The 16,811-nt window shown below is 43.5% G+C and overlaps 2 protein-coding genes across 2 annotated transcripts in view; one reads left to right on the forward strand and one right to left on the reverse strand.

The window, feature by feature from the left end:
• fndc5b (fibronectin type III domain containing 5b) overlaps nucleotides 1-12,713 on the forward strand; it is a 28,978-nt gene extending 16,265 nt beyond the window's left edge. The window contains exons 5-7 of the mRNA XM_055225345.1: nucleotides 2,932-3,007; nucleotides 9,683-9,875; nucleotides 12,581-12,713. Of these exons, the coding sequence (XP_055081320.1) occupies nucleotides 2,932-3,007; nucleotides 9,683-9,822 (216 nt within the window). The 3' untranslated portion in view covers nucleotides 9,823-9,875; nucleotides 12,581-12,713. The remainder of the gene's footprint in view (nucleotides 1-2,931; nucleotides 3,008-9,682; nucleotides 9,876-12,580) is intronic.
• ldlrap1a (low density lipoprotein receptor adaptor protein 1a) overlaps nucleotides 1-16,811 on the reverse strand; it is an 84,846-nt gene that overhangs the window by 23,939 nt on the left and 44,096 nt on the right. The gene's annotated exons all lie outside the window — the stretch shown is intronic.

Here is a 16,811-nt window from a genome sequence, read left to right on the forward strand (position 1 = left end):
CGCTACGGCTGATCGGATTAGCGAGCGAATATGCTCCATACCGTCGCTAGGGGCCACAAATCAATTGGCGATGGTCGTAAATGTCTCGATGAAATGCGTTTGTGTGGATTCTACGAGTTCAGATTGGAACATGAGCTGCAAACTCTGAGGTTTACAATGTGGTGCTAACTGTAACGCAGCGTATAAAATGCAAATAGAAACGGGTAATGGCGTTTATTCCTGAAGCCAAAGTCGCTCACAATATATATACGAGTTCAATTTGGCCCGTTGTTTACGTCGGGAGCCGTAGAACGATACGGTTTAGACGCTCCGCCCTGGTGTTAGCTGTAAAAGTAAACACGTTATGGTTGGTGTAGAGCCATAGACTGTGGAGATAAACGGACGTGGCTAACCTGCTAGCTGCCACGTTCCAAACAAGACATGATCATGAGCGAAATTCTGCTTCCACTGACTCTGGCTCCAATTCACTTTCTATAAAAAACCTGTGTCCTCTCTCTGTCTCTGCTGCTTCAGACTCATTTTGGTCTTAAATGTTCATATTAACCCTCTACATGATCCTGGGGTTCATTTTTTTGAGTTATTTTGATTTTGATTTTTTTTTTAAATTATTTTAAGTTTTGTTTGTTGTTGGGGTTTTTTTTTTGTTATTTTGAGTTTATTTTTTGAGTTATTTTGATTTTTTTATTATTATTTTTAAGTTATTTTGAGGGTATTTCGGTTTGGTTTTGTTATTTTAAGTTTTTTTTAGCTATTTAGATTTTTTTGTTATTTTGAGTTTATTTTTATTTATTATTTTTTGTTATTTTGAGGGTTTTTTTGTTATTTTGAGTTTATTTTTTTTATTTTGAGTTTGATTGTTGTTTGAAGTTATTTATTTATTTTTTTAGTTATTTTTATTTTTTGTTATTTTGAGTTTTTTATTATTTTCTTAATTTTTTGTTATTTTGAGTTTATTTTGATTTATTATTTTTTGTTATTTTGAGCGGGGTTTTTTTGTTATTTTAGTTTATTTTTTTATTTTGAGTTTGATTGTTTTTTTAAGTTATTTTTATTTATTTTTTGTTATTTTTATTTTTTGTTATTTTGAGTTTTTAAAAATTATTTTCTTAATTTTTTGTTATTTTGAGGGGTTATTTATTTTTTTGTCATTTTAAGTTTATTTTCTGCTAATTCACCTTCTGTGTATAAACTGTCCTCTCTCTGTCTCTGCTGCTTCAGACTCATTCTGGTCTTAAATGTTCGTATTAACCCTCTACATGATCCTGGGGTTTTTATTTCTCTATCGTGTCTTTAAATCATGATCGATGAAGCTGTTTAATCTTTAGGATGAGGTTGTACAAAAACTAAGTAAAACACATTAGACACTCATGAGTTGATGACATCGGGCTCGTGACGTCAGCGCCCTCTAGTGTTTGGGATGAAGCAAAAACACGATGTGGAAAACACTGGAAAAAGAAAATGAATCAGTTGAGTCAAACATTTGTGATTATTCAGGTCACAATATCATTTTAATAACTCGACATTATAACCAGGAGAGTTGTCGAAGCAAAAAGAGGTCGTGTCAAATTAATAATCTAAAGTTTGATTTGAAGGAGGCGACATTTTGAACAGATGATGTGGATTATCGTCAGATCGTGATGTTTCCGATAAAACGACGTCTCTTCAGTCCTGTGAGAGCTGTCAGCAAAATGATGAAGATGTGGCTGTCCCCGTCTCCACATCCTCCTCCTCCTCCTCTCTCTCTCTCCCTTAAATGATGTCGATCTGTCTATCTCTGTCTCTCTCCCTCTGCGTGTGCGTCTCTCTCTCTCTCTCTTTTTCTCCTCCTTCCCTCAAATAATGTAGATCTGGCTATACCTCTCTCACGATCCTCCTTTCTTTCTACCATCTATCTCTCCCTCTCTCTTTCTCTCTCTCTGTCTATGGCCGCCCAGCATCTCTCCACCTCCCTCTCTCCACATCTCTTTCTCTATGTGTGAGCCCCCCCCCCTCTCTCTCTATCTCTGTCTCTTTCGCCCACACACATCCTTCCTCCTCTCTCTAATGGCTCTGGTGTTGTGTGCCCTCCATCTCTTGCTCTCTCTCCGTCTCACTGTCTCTCTCTCCCCCTCTCTTTCTCTCTGTCTTTCTCTCCTCCCTTTTTCCTCCACTCCCTCTCCCCTCATTCTTCTCTCTAATGTCTCTGTTGTTGTGTGTCCTCGTCTCTCTCTCTCTCTCTGTCTCTCTGTCTCTTTCTCCCTCTACCCCTCATCCTTCTCTCTAATGTCTCTGTCTCTGTCTCTCTCTGTCTCTGTGTCTCTCTGTCTCTCTCTCCCTCTCCCCTCATCCTTCTCTCTAATGTCTCTGTTGTTGTGTGTCCTCCATCCCTCTCTCTCTCTGTCTCTCTCTCTCTCTGTGTCTCTCTGTCTCTCTCTCCCTCTCCCTCTCCCCCTCATCCTTCTCTCTAATGTCTCTGTTGTTGTGTGTCCTCCGTCTCTCTCTCTCTCTCTCTGTCTCTCTCTCCCTCTCCCCTCATCCTTCTCTCTAATGTCTCTGTTGTTGTGTGTCCTCCGTCTCTCTCTCTCTCTTTCTCTCTCTGTCTCTGTGTCTTGTGTCTCTCTGTCTCTCTCTCTCTGTCTCTCTGTCTCTCTCTCCCTCTCCCCTCATCCTTCTCTCTAATGTCTCTGTTGTTGTGTGTCCTCCGTCTCTCTCTCTCTCTTTCTCTCTCTGTCTCTGTGTCTCTCTGTCTCTCTCTCTCTGTCTCTCTGTCTCTCTCTCCCTCTCCCCTCATCCTTCTCTCTAATGTCTCTGTTGTTGTGTGTCCTCCGTCTCTCTCTCTCTCTTTCTCTCTCTGTCTCTGTGTCTCTCTGTCTCTCTCTCTCTGTCTCTCTCTCCCTCTCCCCTCATCCTTCTCTCTAATGTCTCTGTTGTTGTGCGCCCCCTGCAGGTGAGGAGGAGTTTGCTCACGCTGCTCAGCTTCGGGCCGGGGAGCTCATCATCATCGTGGTGGTGCTGGTCATGTGGGCAGGTAATCCCCCAGTCACACCTGTCTCACCTGTCACACCTGTCTCACCCGTCGCACCTGTCTCACCCGTCGCACCTGTCACACCTGTCACACCTGTCTCACCTGTCACACCTGTCACACCTGTCGCACCTGTCTCACATGTCTCACCTGTCACACCTGGCGCACCTGTCTCACATGTCTCACCTGTCACACCTGTCTCACCTGTCACACCTGTCTCACATGTCACACCTGTCACACCTGTCTCACCTGTCACACCTGTCGCACCTGTCTCACATGTCTCACCTGTCACACCTGGCGCACCTGTCACACCTGTCACACCTGTCTCACCTGTCGCACATTTATCACCTGTCTCACCATCCTCTGTGTGTGGAGGTCCTGTTAGCAGACACACACACACACACACACACACACACACCCCCACACACACACACACACCCCTACACACACACACACACACACACCCACACCCACACACCCACGTGCACACCCACCTACACTCTCTCACACACACACACACAGACAGGTCTGGATGAGTCACATGACCTGGGTGGATTTCAGGAGACAGGCTGATGTGACAAAAGCCTAAAGCCTCAGTGTTTGAGCTTCTGTGTGTTACTTTGTCGTCTTTAAAATACATTATTCTCAGCTCATTTTGCACAATAGTATTTGTTGTTTACATATTTGTTATTCACATATTTGTTGTTTACATATTTGTTGTTTACATATTTCCCCTGTTGTAGAAGGGTCAGACCTGATCTCATGCCCAAGGAGCTTTGGCCACAGGATTATACAAACATGAGGAAAATTACACATATATTTTCACCCATTTTTTATAAATGAAACTCATCGAGGCTCGTTCCTTATTTGGAATTACGACCGCGAGTATCATAGCAACCAAAGAGCCAATCCGGAGCGAGGATGTTGAACGTAACGACCCTTTCCGCCCACAACACTGGTTTAGCAGGGAGCGGGCGCTTAGCAACGCTGTCAATCAAACCTGTTGCTAACGCTAACAGGAGCGACGTTGTGGAGAGAAGGACCTGATTTGTCTGTTATTAATGTTCATATGTTGATTTACAGACACAATAGTGAAATAAAAACCCCAGGATCATGTAGAGGGTTAATACGAACATTTAAGACCAAAATGACAAGTCTGACAGAGAGAGGACACAGTTTTTACATAGAAAGTGAATTGATGGAGCAGGAAGTGCGCCGATGATCACTTCCTGTTTGGAAATGTAGCGGCTAGCGGAGAAGCTCTGTCCATTTATAGATACAGTCTACGTCTAACGCTTTATGGGAAATACGGAGTACGCTTTTTTTGCACTCACTGATCATCCGGACACCACTAAAAACTGTGTGACCCCTGAAGGGAACAGTGTGGACATTCGGGCGCAGTATAGTCTCCAAAACTGACCCGTAACTGACCAATGGAACCTTCAGGTGAACTTGTCGGCATAGCAACCAAGTGTCACATACAAAAGCTGTTTTTTTAACAACAACGAAAGGTCAACCCTGAACTACACACAAACATCAGATCATTACAGTACGACAGAAGTGTTTTATAACTTCATCTTCCCAAACGTTACAAATCTGTCAACTCAAAGATGTTAACGACGCTGTGGACACAATACGAGCGCATGGAACTCCCGCTGCGCCAAACTCCCACGTCACACGGCTCCATGTGGTCAAAACGTGGTCCACAGATCAAAATTGCGCCTCGTCTCTGATGTAGACGTGAAGATCTGACCGTTTTATGCTAACCCACTTTCCACAGCCTAATGAGACACAAACATGCCCTGGATACTGTAGATAGTGTTTCTATAACTGTCCCTACACGTTCCCGGCCGTTTCCCCAGGACGCCGAGAGCCCAGACACGAGCACAAAACAAGATGGCGGGCGCGAAGACGAGCGGCGCTTTAGAGCTTTTTTTTCACCACAGCCTGGAATAATGGTTTAATTCTACAAAATAAGTTAAGCATATAAAAAACACACCTCCCCGTCCTGAATCAGAGGGAGCCCTGAGTTTGTTTCTTCGCGATGAGGTCGTCCCATCGAGGAGCGACGGGAGACGATGGCGCCCGCGGCGTGTTTCTTATGTCCAGTCTGCTCTGGAATTTTGTCTCGGTTGCCGTCACTACAGAAAAGTCCACGTCACACAGACAGGGTTTGGACATGGGGGTGAGGTTTTGCCTCGTTTGCTTTTCACGCATTTTACGCAGAGCCGACTCTACGCAGAGCCGACTCGGCGCGAGAGACTCACCTGTGGCAACGAACCCACATTTTAAGTAGGACTCTATTTTCTGTTAAATTTATCTTTCTTTTTCTTGGAGGTCATAGGCTCCTCTTTTGGCTCCTCTTTTGATTCCTCTTTTGGCTCCTCTTCTGGCTCCTCTGTTGGCTCCTCTTTTGATTCCTCTTTTGGCTCCTCTTCTGGCTCCTCTGTTGGCTCCTCTTTTGATTCCTCTTTTGGCTCCTCTTTTGGCTCCTCTTTCGGCTCCTCTTCTGGCTCCTCTTCTGGCTCCTCTTTTGGCTCCTCTTTTGGCTCCTCTTTTGGCTCCTCTTCTGGCTCCTCTTTTGGCTCCTCTTTCGGCTCCTCTTCTGGCTCCTCTTTTGGCTCCTCTTCTGGCTCCTCTTTCGGCTCCTCTTCTGGCTCCTCTTTTGGCTCCTCTTCTGGCTCCTCTTTTGGCTCCTCTTCTGGCTCCTCTTTTGGCTCCTCTTCTGGCTCCTCTTCTGGCTCCTCTTCTTCCTCTTCTGGCTCCTCTTCTGGCTCCTCTTCTGGCTCCTCTTTTGGCTCCTCTTTTGGCTCCTCTTCTTCCTCTTCTGGCTCCTCTTTTGGCTCCTCTTCTTCTTCTTCTTTTGGCCTTTTCCTCTTTACAAAAAACCTCTCCATCCTCTTTTATTTTGGCTCATTTTCACTCGTTTGTGGCTCTTCTTTTGGCCGACGTGTTAAATGTGACAAATTTACTTTCTGTAAATTTCTTTGGCGATTTCCTCTCGGGATTTTCCTTCTGTATCTACGGACAAGTTTATTAGCGGCTCACGGGGGACGGGCCACAGTCACATCAGAACATGCGACCCGGTTTTAAATGTTTAACGGACCGGTATCAGTCCCCGGCCCGGAGGTTGGGAGCCAGATTACCCATCATGCCCTTTGCTTTCTGTCTGATCCGTAGACTGTTTATATAAATAGACGTGGCTCACCGTGTTCCAAATGAAGGAGGTGAGTCCGGGCGCACGTCCAGCTGCACTGACTCTGGCTCCAGTTCATTTTACACTGAAAAACTGTGGCTCCTCTCTCTGTAACTCATTATTTCGGTCTTAAAACGTTCGTACTAACCCACTTTATGTCCCGATCCGCACCGTCCGCTCCTGGTTTTCCTCCTGTCCTGCTCTTTCCCTCCCTCACCTGCCAGATCTGGGCGGGGCTCCTGGCTCCTCCCATCAGCGCGATCACCTCCACCTGCTGCGTATAAGAGGAGCCAGGACCAGACACTCGGTGCGTGATCGTCGTCGTTCCTTCGTTCTGTCATTCCAGTCGTTGTCTGTGGGATCCTGCGTGTGTCTTCGTCTCCTGTCCTGTCTTGGTCTCCGGCTTGTTTCCCGTCACCCGCCCTGGCTCCCGCTCGCTGGATTACTCCTGCCCGGTCCTTCCTGTTCCCGCGCCTTGTCCTGTCGTGCTCCGACCCTGGATGTCTCCTGCCCGTCTGGCCTGCCTCCCGCTCCCTGTCCCCGTTTGTGATTTACGAACTATTGACTATTAACTCTGCGCTATTGTAAATAAACACCGTAAATCTGCCCCGAGTCGGCGCTCTTTGTTCCGCTACACCCACCGCTACGACACTTTACACGTTTTTATGTCGCTATTTTATCCCTAAATCAAGATATGAACATTAAAAACAGACAAATCCAGTGCCGTCTTTCCCTTGAGCTCCTTTTAGCGTTAGCAACAAGTTTGATTGACAGTGTTGCTATGCAGGACTGCTACCTTCGACAGCCCTCGCTCCTGATTGGCTCTTCGGTTGCTATGATACTCACGGTCGGAATGCCAAATACGTAACTCCAGATTAGCCGCTACACCTGCTCCGGCCTGGATGAGCTTCACTTAGAGCTGAAGCTGCGGTGACGTCACACGTGTCGCTTCGTCCGCCTCTTTAAACCGTCTCCGGTCTGATCACATGACGGCGTTTATCTGCTGAACGCTTCTCTTTAGCTCTTCTGTCTCTCGTAGCGTCTCCTCCGGCTGTTTTCACAAAGATAGCTCGGCGGCTCATATCTGTGTTTGAGTTGAATTCCCGGATCGCGGCGCTGTGCCATCAGATAAGTCGCCAAATCGCTTACGGCTCCTCGCAGACAAATTACGATTCATGTTCTTCACTTTTTCGTGGTGGAAGTTTGGAGAGTTTCGAGTCTCAGGACGATCTGATCTTACGGGGAGAGCTGTAATAAACCCCATATTGATTTTGAGATATATATTTGTTGGATTCCATTAACGGCTGTGGCGGCTCTAAACTGTAAAACGGCGCAATCAACAGTATCGATTGAATTTAATTAAACTTTACAGAATGCTGCAGTCATATTGTTTTATTAGAGCCATAAAGTGAGCCGCTCTTCACCTCCACTCCTGTTTTATTATGACTTTTACTTACCTACTTTTCACAAGCAAAACTTTTACTCCTGAGTAATATATCGACAGTGGAATACAGGGACGTCAAACTCATTTTTACGAAGGGCCACATCAACAAAATGGTGGCTCTCAAAGGGCCAGATGCAACTGTAAGATAAATGTCACTACGTTTTTATCTTGTTAATTAAGCGTTTCAATATTTATTACTTATTCAAGTTACAAATATTACATATGGATTTGAATAAATATGAAAAAATGTCTGTGTATCTGTGTATCTAAGGATAAACCGATATTTTAAAACAGTCATACCTTTTAATTTACTTTGTCGAGGGCCACATAAAATGACGTGGAGGGCCGCATTTGGCCCACGGGCCTTGAGTTTGACACATGTGGTGTAATAGAACCGTCACTCACCAGGCGACAGAGGCTCGGGGGTGAAGTGTAGAGCGTGGTTGCTGGTTCAAATCCCCACAGATGAATGCTGTCGTTGTGCCGTTGTGTCCTCGGGCAAGATGCTTAACTCGTGTCTCTGCGGTGTAAAAAGTGCGGCTGTCACTTGAGTAAAGCTTTAAGTTGATCTATAAGTGACAAAAGTTTACGTTGACAACATGAAATAACTTAAATATGTTTATTTCTTGCACTTCTCCTTCTGTTTTTTTTCTATTTTGTTTGCATTTTTTTCATGTTTTGTTCTTCTAGTTGCATGAATTATGAATCAGATGTTCGGTCCAGACAGTTACTCCGTAGCCGACCGTCTCTTTTACTGAATGAGCTGTTTGCGTAAAGACTTTTGACTCTTTCTTGAGTGATTACGTGCACCATGACTTTGTACTTCTACTTAAGTAATATTACAGTTGTCCCTCGCTGTTTCGTAGATTTTTTTAAATTGCAGTTTTGTATGATTTTTTACAGTGTATGATCGTGCATTGTGTCGTGCGTCCTGATTGGCTGTTGGACTGTAGACCATTGTGTCGTGCGTCCTGATTGGCTGTTGGACTGTAGACCATTGTGTCGTGCGTCCTGATTGGCTGTTGGACTGTAGACCATTGTGTCGTGCGTCCTGATTGGCTGTTGGACTGTAGACCATTGTGTCGTGCGTCCTGATTGGCTGTTGGACTGTAGACCATTGTGTCGTGCGTCCTGATTGGCTGTTGGACTGTAGACCATTGTGTCGTGCGTCCTGATTGGCTGTTGGACTGTAGACCATTGTGTCGTGCGTCCTGATTGGCTGTTGGACTGTAGACCATTGTGTCGTGCGTCCTGATTGGCTGTTGGACTGTAGACCATTGTGTCGTGCGTCCTGATTGGCTGTTGGACTGTAGACCATTGTCCATCCGTCTCCTCCGTGCCGTGTCTCCTGTCCAGTACAGAATGTGTTCAGACAAATTTACATAAACGTTGGATCTCAGTGTGACTCTGAAGTGCTGTACGTTTGCAATTTGTTTTCTCCCCGACAAAACCCACAATGTCGATGAAACGTTCTGCACCGACAAAGACGCCTACGAAGGTTTGAACTTTGAGAGAGTTTAAACGAGAGAGAAATGTGAGAAAATGTTAACGCCTGTGTGAGAAAAGTGTATAAAGTGTGTGGTGAGGGGATTTACAGACAGAAACAGAGAGAATAATGTGAAAAATAAAGCTGATACTTCACAGATTTTTTGTACTTGAGTAAAACGTTGGGCCACACTTCACTGGCACAGCTGGTTCCAATTGTTTTTATTTTTTTTATTTTTTTATTCATGACTCACATTGTCATTTCATTATTTACTTATTAAAAGTGTTTCACAAATGTGTCTCAGTAAAGAGCATTTAAAAATACATTTACCGACAGTGGCTCAGTCGGTGCGTTTGTCCTCGAGTTGAGGGTTTGTCCGCTGACCCGAATCCCACAGATGAATGCTGCTGTTGTGTCCTTGGGCAAGACACCTCGCCCCCAGCGTCTGTGCGCACGGGTGTATGAATGTGTGTGTGTGTGTGCGTGTGTCTCCTTGATGTAACGTCCGTGTTTCACGCTGTGGAGCTGACCTTTGACCCTCTGCCTGTGTCCCAGGGGTGATCGCTCTGTTCTGCCGTCAGTATGACATCATCAAAGACAACGAGCCCAACAACAACAAGGACAAAGCCAAGAACTCCTCAGAGTGCAGTACCCCGGAGCACCCACAGGGGGGGCTACTGCGAAGTAACGTGTGAAACCAGCCCTGCATCGCCTTCTGCAATAACCGATTCTTCCAACCTCAGGACTGGTGAGGAGTTATTATTGTGGTAAAGTTCTATTATTTCATCGTAACATCTGATCTGTTTATGTGATGTTGTCCAAAAGCATCAGCTGTGGTGCAGTGGGCTGAGGTGTACACCCACTAACCACAGAGTTGTCTGTCAGATCCTGTGTCCTTGGGTAAAACACATTTGAATGTCTTATAAACATACACTGTATATATTAATGGACAGAGCTAACCTGTTAGCCGCCGCGTTCCACCCAGGAAGTGATCATGGGCCCAGTTCCAGCTCCATCGACTCTGGCTCCAATTCACTTTCTATTGAAAAGCTGTGTCTCCTCTCTCTGTACCTGCTGCTGTCAGACTCGTCTTTTTGGTTTTAAATGTTCATATTAACCTGCTCTACATGATCCTGGGGTTATTTTGAGTATATATATTATTTTATTTTTTATTTTATTTTTTTATTAGCTTTTTTTTTTGGTTGTTTTTTTTAGTTATTTTGAGTTTGTTGGGATTTTTTTTGTTTTTTTTTCCTAATTTTTTTTGTTATTTTGAGTATTTTATTTTATTATTATTATTTTTTGTTATTATTTTTTTTTTTTTAAAGTTTTTTTTTTGTTATTTAGATTTTTATTTTTATTTTTTTTTGTTATTTTTTATTTTTTTTTTTTTAAGGTTTTTATTTGTTATTATGATTTTTTTTTTATTTAAAGTTTTTTTCTTTTTTTTGTTATTTTGATTTTTTTGTTTTTTTTGTGTGTGTGTTATTTTGAGTTGTCTTTGTTTTGCTCTTAAATGTTCGTATTAACCCTCTACATGATCCTGGGGTTTTTATTTCACTTTTGTGTCTGTAAATCAAGATCTGAACATTAATAACAGACAAATCAGGTCCTTCTTTCCCTCCCTCTTACGTTAGCAACAGGTTTGATTGACAGCGTTGCTAAGTGGGGGTGTTACTTCCAACATCCTCGCTCCTGATTGGCTCTTTGGTTGCTAAGATACTCGCGATCGGAATCCCAAACATGAAACTCTGCTCCAAATTAGCTTAATTTAGCTTAACTGCTCTGGCCTCGAGGAGCTTCAGTCACTTCTTTACATCATCTGCGTATAGTTATAGGAGACCGTAGGTGCAAAATGGCTGCCACTCCTTTGTCAGTTAGTCCCAGAGCAAGGAGTCGTTTCATGGAGTACGGTAAAAAAAAAAAGTAATTTTAAACACATATAACAAGAAAACTCAACAGACACATTCCAGACGCTCAGATTATTGTTAAACTCGTCCTGTTTTGATTGGTTCGTGCGTGTTCTGTATCACATTTAAAGTCGCTTACACAAGTGCAATAGTCTGACTTGGGGCCAGATTTCAGATAACGCTGTATTTCAAAGATTTTGTTCGGTAACAGCAGCAGTGAGCCTGGCACCAAAGGAGATGTGGTCAGCGTTCCTGTCAGCTGCGAGATGGATCCGGAAAAGTCGAGCCGTTTCTCTCACACGGGAGAACAACGCGCCAATAGAACGAGGAAATAAACGGTCAGGATTATACAGTAAAACCCCACGACTGCTCTGAGCCTCGTTTAACAGCGGACACGGCGACAAACCCCACATCCCGTTTCTACCACACCGCTGCTGGGACTTTTGCGGCCGACGTCGTTAACATTCCCTGGGGGTGTGTCGCTAACTGTAAGCACTGCTCTGTCTGAGGCTTGTTAGTTCTTCATGGTCTTTAAACTCGGATTAAACGTCTCAGAGTAAGGACATCTGTTTTTGTAAGTTTTTCAGTGCTATATACACAACTCTATAGACTACAAACAACAACACAAACAAGCCAGATGAGAGATCGATAACCCAGAATGCTTTGCAAAAACAGCCCCGCAACACGGCTCTGATTTGGCCCGGACTAAACCTCTGAACAGTGCAGCAGCCGATCTGTTCTCCCTCAGAGCAGGAACGTACACTGTTTATATAAATGGACGTAGCTAACCTGCTAGCCGCTGCGTTCTAAACAGGAAGTGATCACGGGCGAACTTCCAGCGCCATCTACGACTCTTGAAAAACTGCGTCCCCTCTTTCTGTAACTGCTGCTGCCAGACTTGTCTTAAAATATTCATATTAACCCGCACTTTATGTCTCTATTTCGTCCATAAATCAAGATATGAACATTAATAACAGACAAATCAGGTCCTTCTTTCCCAGAGGTCGCTCCCGTTAGCGTTAGCAACAGGTTTGATTGACAACGAGGGGTACGGGCGGGAAGGGCGGGAGTTAACTTCAACAGTTTCGCTCCGGATTGGCTCTTTGGTTGCTATGATACTCACAGTTGGAATTCCCTGTTGATTACGTCGGACTTTACAATGAAATATCCAAAGGTAAAGTCACAAATGTTGAACCTGATCGTTTCTATGAGTCACTAGACCCAAGAATTCACTGCGTTACAACAAATAATTGGATTTTATCTGTTTTAATTTGAGCTGCTCCATCTGTATTAAACATTTGATGCCGTCTGAAATACAACAATTCCACAAACTCTTCTTATCCCGGTGTGGTCGAGGTCGTTACGTTTCGCCCTCACTTCAACCCAGTGGTGGAAGGTAATGAAGTAAAAGTAGTAAAGTACTGGACTTGAGCCTGTAACCTCTCGGCCGCCGCTTATATCACCACTGTACGTCCCATCGAACAGGACACGCCGCACGCTGTTCCTTTTATGTCGCTAACATAAATCCGTTCATTTCTTCCAGTTCCTGAGACCAACCGAAAGCCATCACCAAATCACCATCGTCCTGAAGAACTGCTCCCCATCACTGAACTCTTTTTCCAATGGCAGACTTCTAAACACCTCCAAAAGTGACGGACAAAATTCACTTTGTCGCGTTCAAAAAACTGGACGACTCTAAAACCGGTGGACACAACTCCACTCCGGGCCGAGGAACGCCAGCTCCCGGGGACAAGGTCAAACATGGCGGATATCTATCAGCGCTGACATTGACGGAGAGCATCATCACACTTCAGTGCCCAAGTGATTTTTTTTCTTTTCGTTTTGTCAGGTTTGTATCAAGGAAAAAAAAAAAAATAGCTTGGCTGACGACGACAGCTGGTCCACTTCAGTCTGGGGGATGACTCAGTGCCGATCAAGGACTTTTTCTTTTCTGTTAATATCCTCCGCTCCACTCTTCCCTGTGTCTCTCTTTCTAAGCACATGAGAGCGATCCGGCTGCAGACCTCCACCCAGAGGACCCTCACGTGACGTAGCTCCGCCCACACGGCCCTAAGAGTAAACGAAAGAGCGGCAAAGTCCGACGTTTCCGCAGTTTTTGATTTAACGTTACGGAAGTTCACATTGTTTTGAAGAGAAACCCAAACCTATTTCCTAACATTAGCCATTAGCCGTTAGCCGTTCCAGCTTTGTCTTGTTGTAATCTTAACCAGACACAGGGCTACGGCAACACACAAGGACAAACTACATCTAATCTGCCTCTGCTATTCACTCCCTTGTACATGTGGGTCTACGCTCACAGTTTCATATCTGATTTTGTTTGTGACATGTTTTAAACTGCTAATTAGCCTACACACTGAGCACAGGAGCATGCTAGCTAGCTCAATGTGTCCCAAAGCTAATGCTAACTTTTAATAAACGCATAAAATATAAACTAAACAATTAATTTGAATTAAAATGGATTAATGTAAAGACGACTGGATTGTTTTTAAATGTAGATTATTTCAGTTTGTGATCGAAATTAGCATTAGCGTTAGCATTGAGACACAAACACCTGATTTTTTTTATACTTAACATGTTGTTAGAGACGTGCACCCTCAAGTCACTCTTCACTGTCTCATCTATTTTATATATTTATTTATTTTAGCGCGACTCGGCAAAACTTCATTGGACAAGAGGCTAAAGATGCTAATACTGAGGTTGCCAGTTTCCAACTACAAAAAATCAGGGTTTTGAAATGAACTTTTTAGATTTGAATGGCCTGAAAGTGTTATTAATTTGTTCATAAAGTAAATTAATGAAAAATGGCGAGGGTCGTGTGGGTGCAGGTCCGTGAGGGGGGTCCTCTGGGTGCAGGTCCGTGAGGGGGGTCCTCTGGGTGCAGGTCCGCAGTCTGACTCTCTTGAAGCACATCGCTGTCTGGTGCTGATGTTTTTAAATTTTTGAAAAGATCTGTATTTGTTTGAGTCGTTCAGAGAAACATTTTACCCCAACAAAACAACTGCGTTTCTTTGTTTGGTTGTTTTTTTTCTCAAATTGTTTCTAAGCTCGCAGTGACTCATCCTCATCCAGACGCTCGTGTGACGTCATGATGTAGGTGTAAACGCGTCTGATCGATGGACAAAATGTGATCCTTTCCTTCTATAATTTGTATTTTTATTTATTTTTACACATTGGAGGATCCCTTTAAAATAACACACTATTAACTGTAGCTCTGCCAAAACACATCACAGCTCCGTTTAACACCGGCGTAAACTCTCCAAACCCATCCCATTTCTTCTCGTTTCTACTCAGTGTTTTGTCAGTTAGTAAAAAGTTAATCGTATTTGGCTGACTTTGCAAAAAATATTCTAATTGGAGTCATTTTGTTCAACTCCCCGGACGCCATCTTGGTTCACAAAAGCAGCGTTTCTAGTGAAAAGAGAAGCTGGAGTCTGGCTGAGCGTCGTCTCTGCTCTGACTCGACTGTGTTAGTGGAACAAAAATTATATGAAAACTATGAGAATTTTGTGGTTGACAAATTAAATTAGGTTTTATATTTAAGACAAAGTGTTCATCTTTAATCAGACCTGTTCTTTTCAGATGTTTCTCCAGGTTCTAGTCGTTTCTTCTCGTTGTATTTCATGTTTTGGGCTGTTTTCAAGACGCCATTTTGATGATCTACGCCTGTTTAACCTCCGTCGATACAGGTGGAGGGAGGCTGCTACTTGCTTGTCTCTATGGCAGGAGTGTCCAAACTACGGTCCTGGGGCCAAATGCGGCCCGCAGACTATTTTTATTGGCCCTCAGACCTGACCTGAACTGATCATACAGACATTTTTCCAGCAATTTAAGTATTTCTGCTGCTCTCGCTTCAATAATATCACATTTTGTTGTGAAACAGACCTAAAATTAACGTTCCGAGCTTTATCAAACGGTGGTGGCGTCAAAAACTGTATCAAGATTCAGTAAAAAGTTTGGACACTGGAGATATTACTGCGTTTTTACTGCGAGCGGGTTCAACTCTCCACAAACGTGAGCTGTAACTTTGCCTCGTGGCGTCTTCTGCTTGTGTTCATGGAGACAGATAGAAGTTTAATGTCACGCTACGGTACATTCCGGGCCGTGCAGTGATTTCTCCATGGAGACAAATCGACAGACAGTCCACCTGAAAAGTTCCGTAGTGCACCTTTAAAGAACTTGGCATCACAGTCCGACCTCAGCGCGATCACGTTACAGATGGAACAATCTGACCTGTTCTACGTCTAAAAACTGGACTTTTCAGATCTTTTAAGCCTCTGAAGTCGTTTTTGATGAATATTGTGATTTAAAACATGTAAATTATGAGAACTGTAGAGACACAATCCAATCCACGTTATTCAAAAAGCACATTTCACAAACAAATGCAGTTTAAATAAAAACAACTAATTAAGTAAATCAACATTTAGACTAGAATAAAATAGCAAAATTAAAATAATAAATATGTAAATAAAAGCAATAAAACAATTACCAATAACACAATAAAATCAAATAAAACAAGCAAATAAAATCAAAAGGAACAAATCAATAAAAGGCAGAGGACCATACGACTCACGCAGAGTAAAAGTGGGTCTAAGACGAGACTTAAAACACTTAAAACATTTGAACCGACCACAGAAAAGGCTCCGTCCCCTCTGGTTTTACGTCTCGTCTTAGGCCCCACGAGCTGGAGCTGGGCCTCGGACCTCAGTGTGAGCCCCGGAGTGTAAATCTGGATGAGGTCCGAGATGTAACCTGGGGCCAGTCCGTTCAAAGCTTTAAAAACAAACAATAAAATCTTAAAATCGATTCTAAAATGAACAGGGAGCCAGTGCAAAGATGCAAGAATTGGAGCGACGTGTTCATGTTTTTTTATTTCAGACACAATGACATAACCTAGAAGCCAAATTTGGACGTTAAACTCTTGAGTGAGCGGCGTGTTCCATAGATACATCAGTATATTTGCGTGTTCCGGGGCCCATATGTCGCGTGGGCTGCAGTGGGATGTGCTGGGAATAAGGACTTTTATAATGAAGTCACAAGTCTGGCGCCGTTTCCATTCTCCCATTTTCAAAGCAGCGTGTCGTCGATTCGGAAGGACGCTCCCAGCTGCGCGGAAGGCAAATTAGAACGATTTTTTTCTCCTTTTTTATGTTCTACGCGTCTTACTGATCGCAGTGGTCAAAGAAATAGTCACAGAACAGCGCAGACTCCAGCCCAACGCGGTAAATAATAAATGAGACAGACATTCTGAAATCGGCGCTGTGCTGTAACGAAACACAGGCCACGTTTGGTTCGTTTAATAATTTACAGAAGCGATTTTAGATTCAACTCTTGGGCCGAATGTGAATTTTGGTGCGTTTGGATCAGTGGACGAAGCGGAGGTTAAGAGCAGAGCGCGGCGTCTCTTATATAACCAGTGATTATGAGAATAGTGTGAAAACTGGTTAGCATTGTACCAGAGGAGCTTTGGTGCTAGCATACAGAAGTAACAGCGGCTATATTTCATCACAGGTCTACGGTAAATGGGTTTGTATTTACCGTAAATTTGGGACTCTAGAGCGCACCTGAATATAAGCCGCACCAGCTAAATTTGAAAAGAAAATCAATTTTGTACAAATATAAGCCGCTCCTGAAAATAAGCCGCAGTTTTTTGTGTTGTAACGTGTGATATTTACACAGAAAGACGCTACACGGAAGGTTTTTTCAGTTTGAATTCAGGAAACGCTTTTTTTTCCTTTTTTACTGTGTCTGAAAAG

Source organism: Periophthalmus magnuspinnatus, chromosome 11 (assembly GCF_009829125.3).
Source record: "Periophthalmus magnuspinnatus isolate fPerMag1 chromosome 11, fPerMag1.2.pri, whole genome shotgun sequence".
In the NCBI taxonomy this organism is placed as follows: Eukaryota; Metazoa; Chordata; class Actinopteri; order Gobiiformes; family Gobiidae; genus Periophthalmus; species Periophthalmus magnuspinnatus.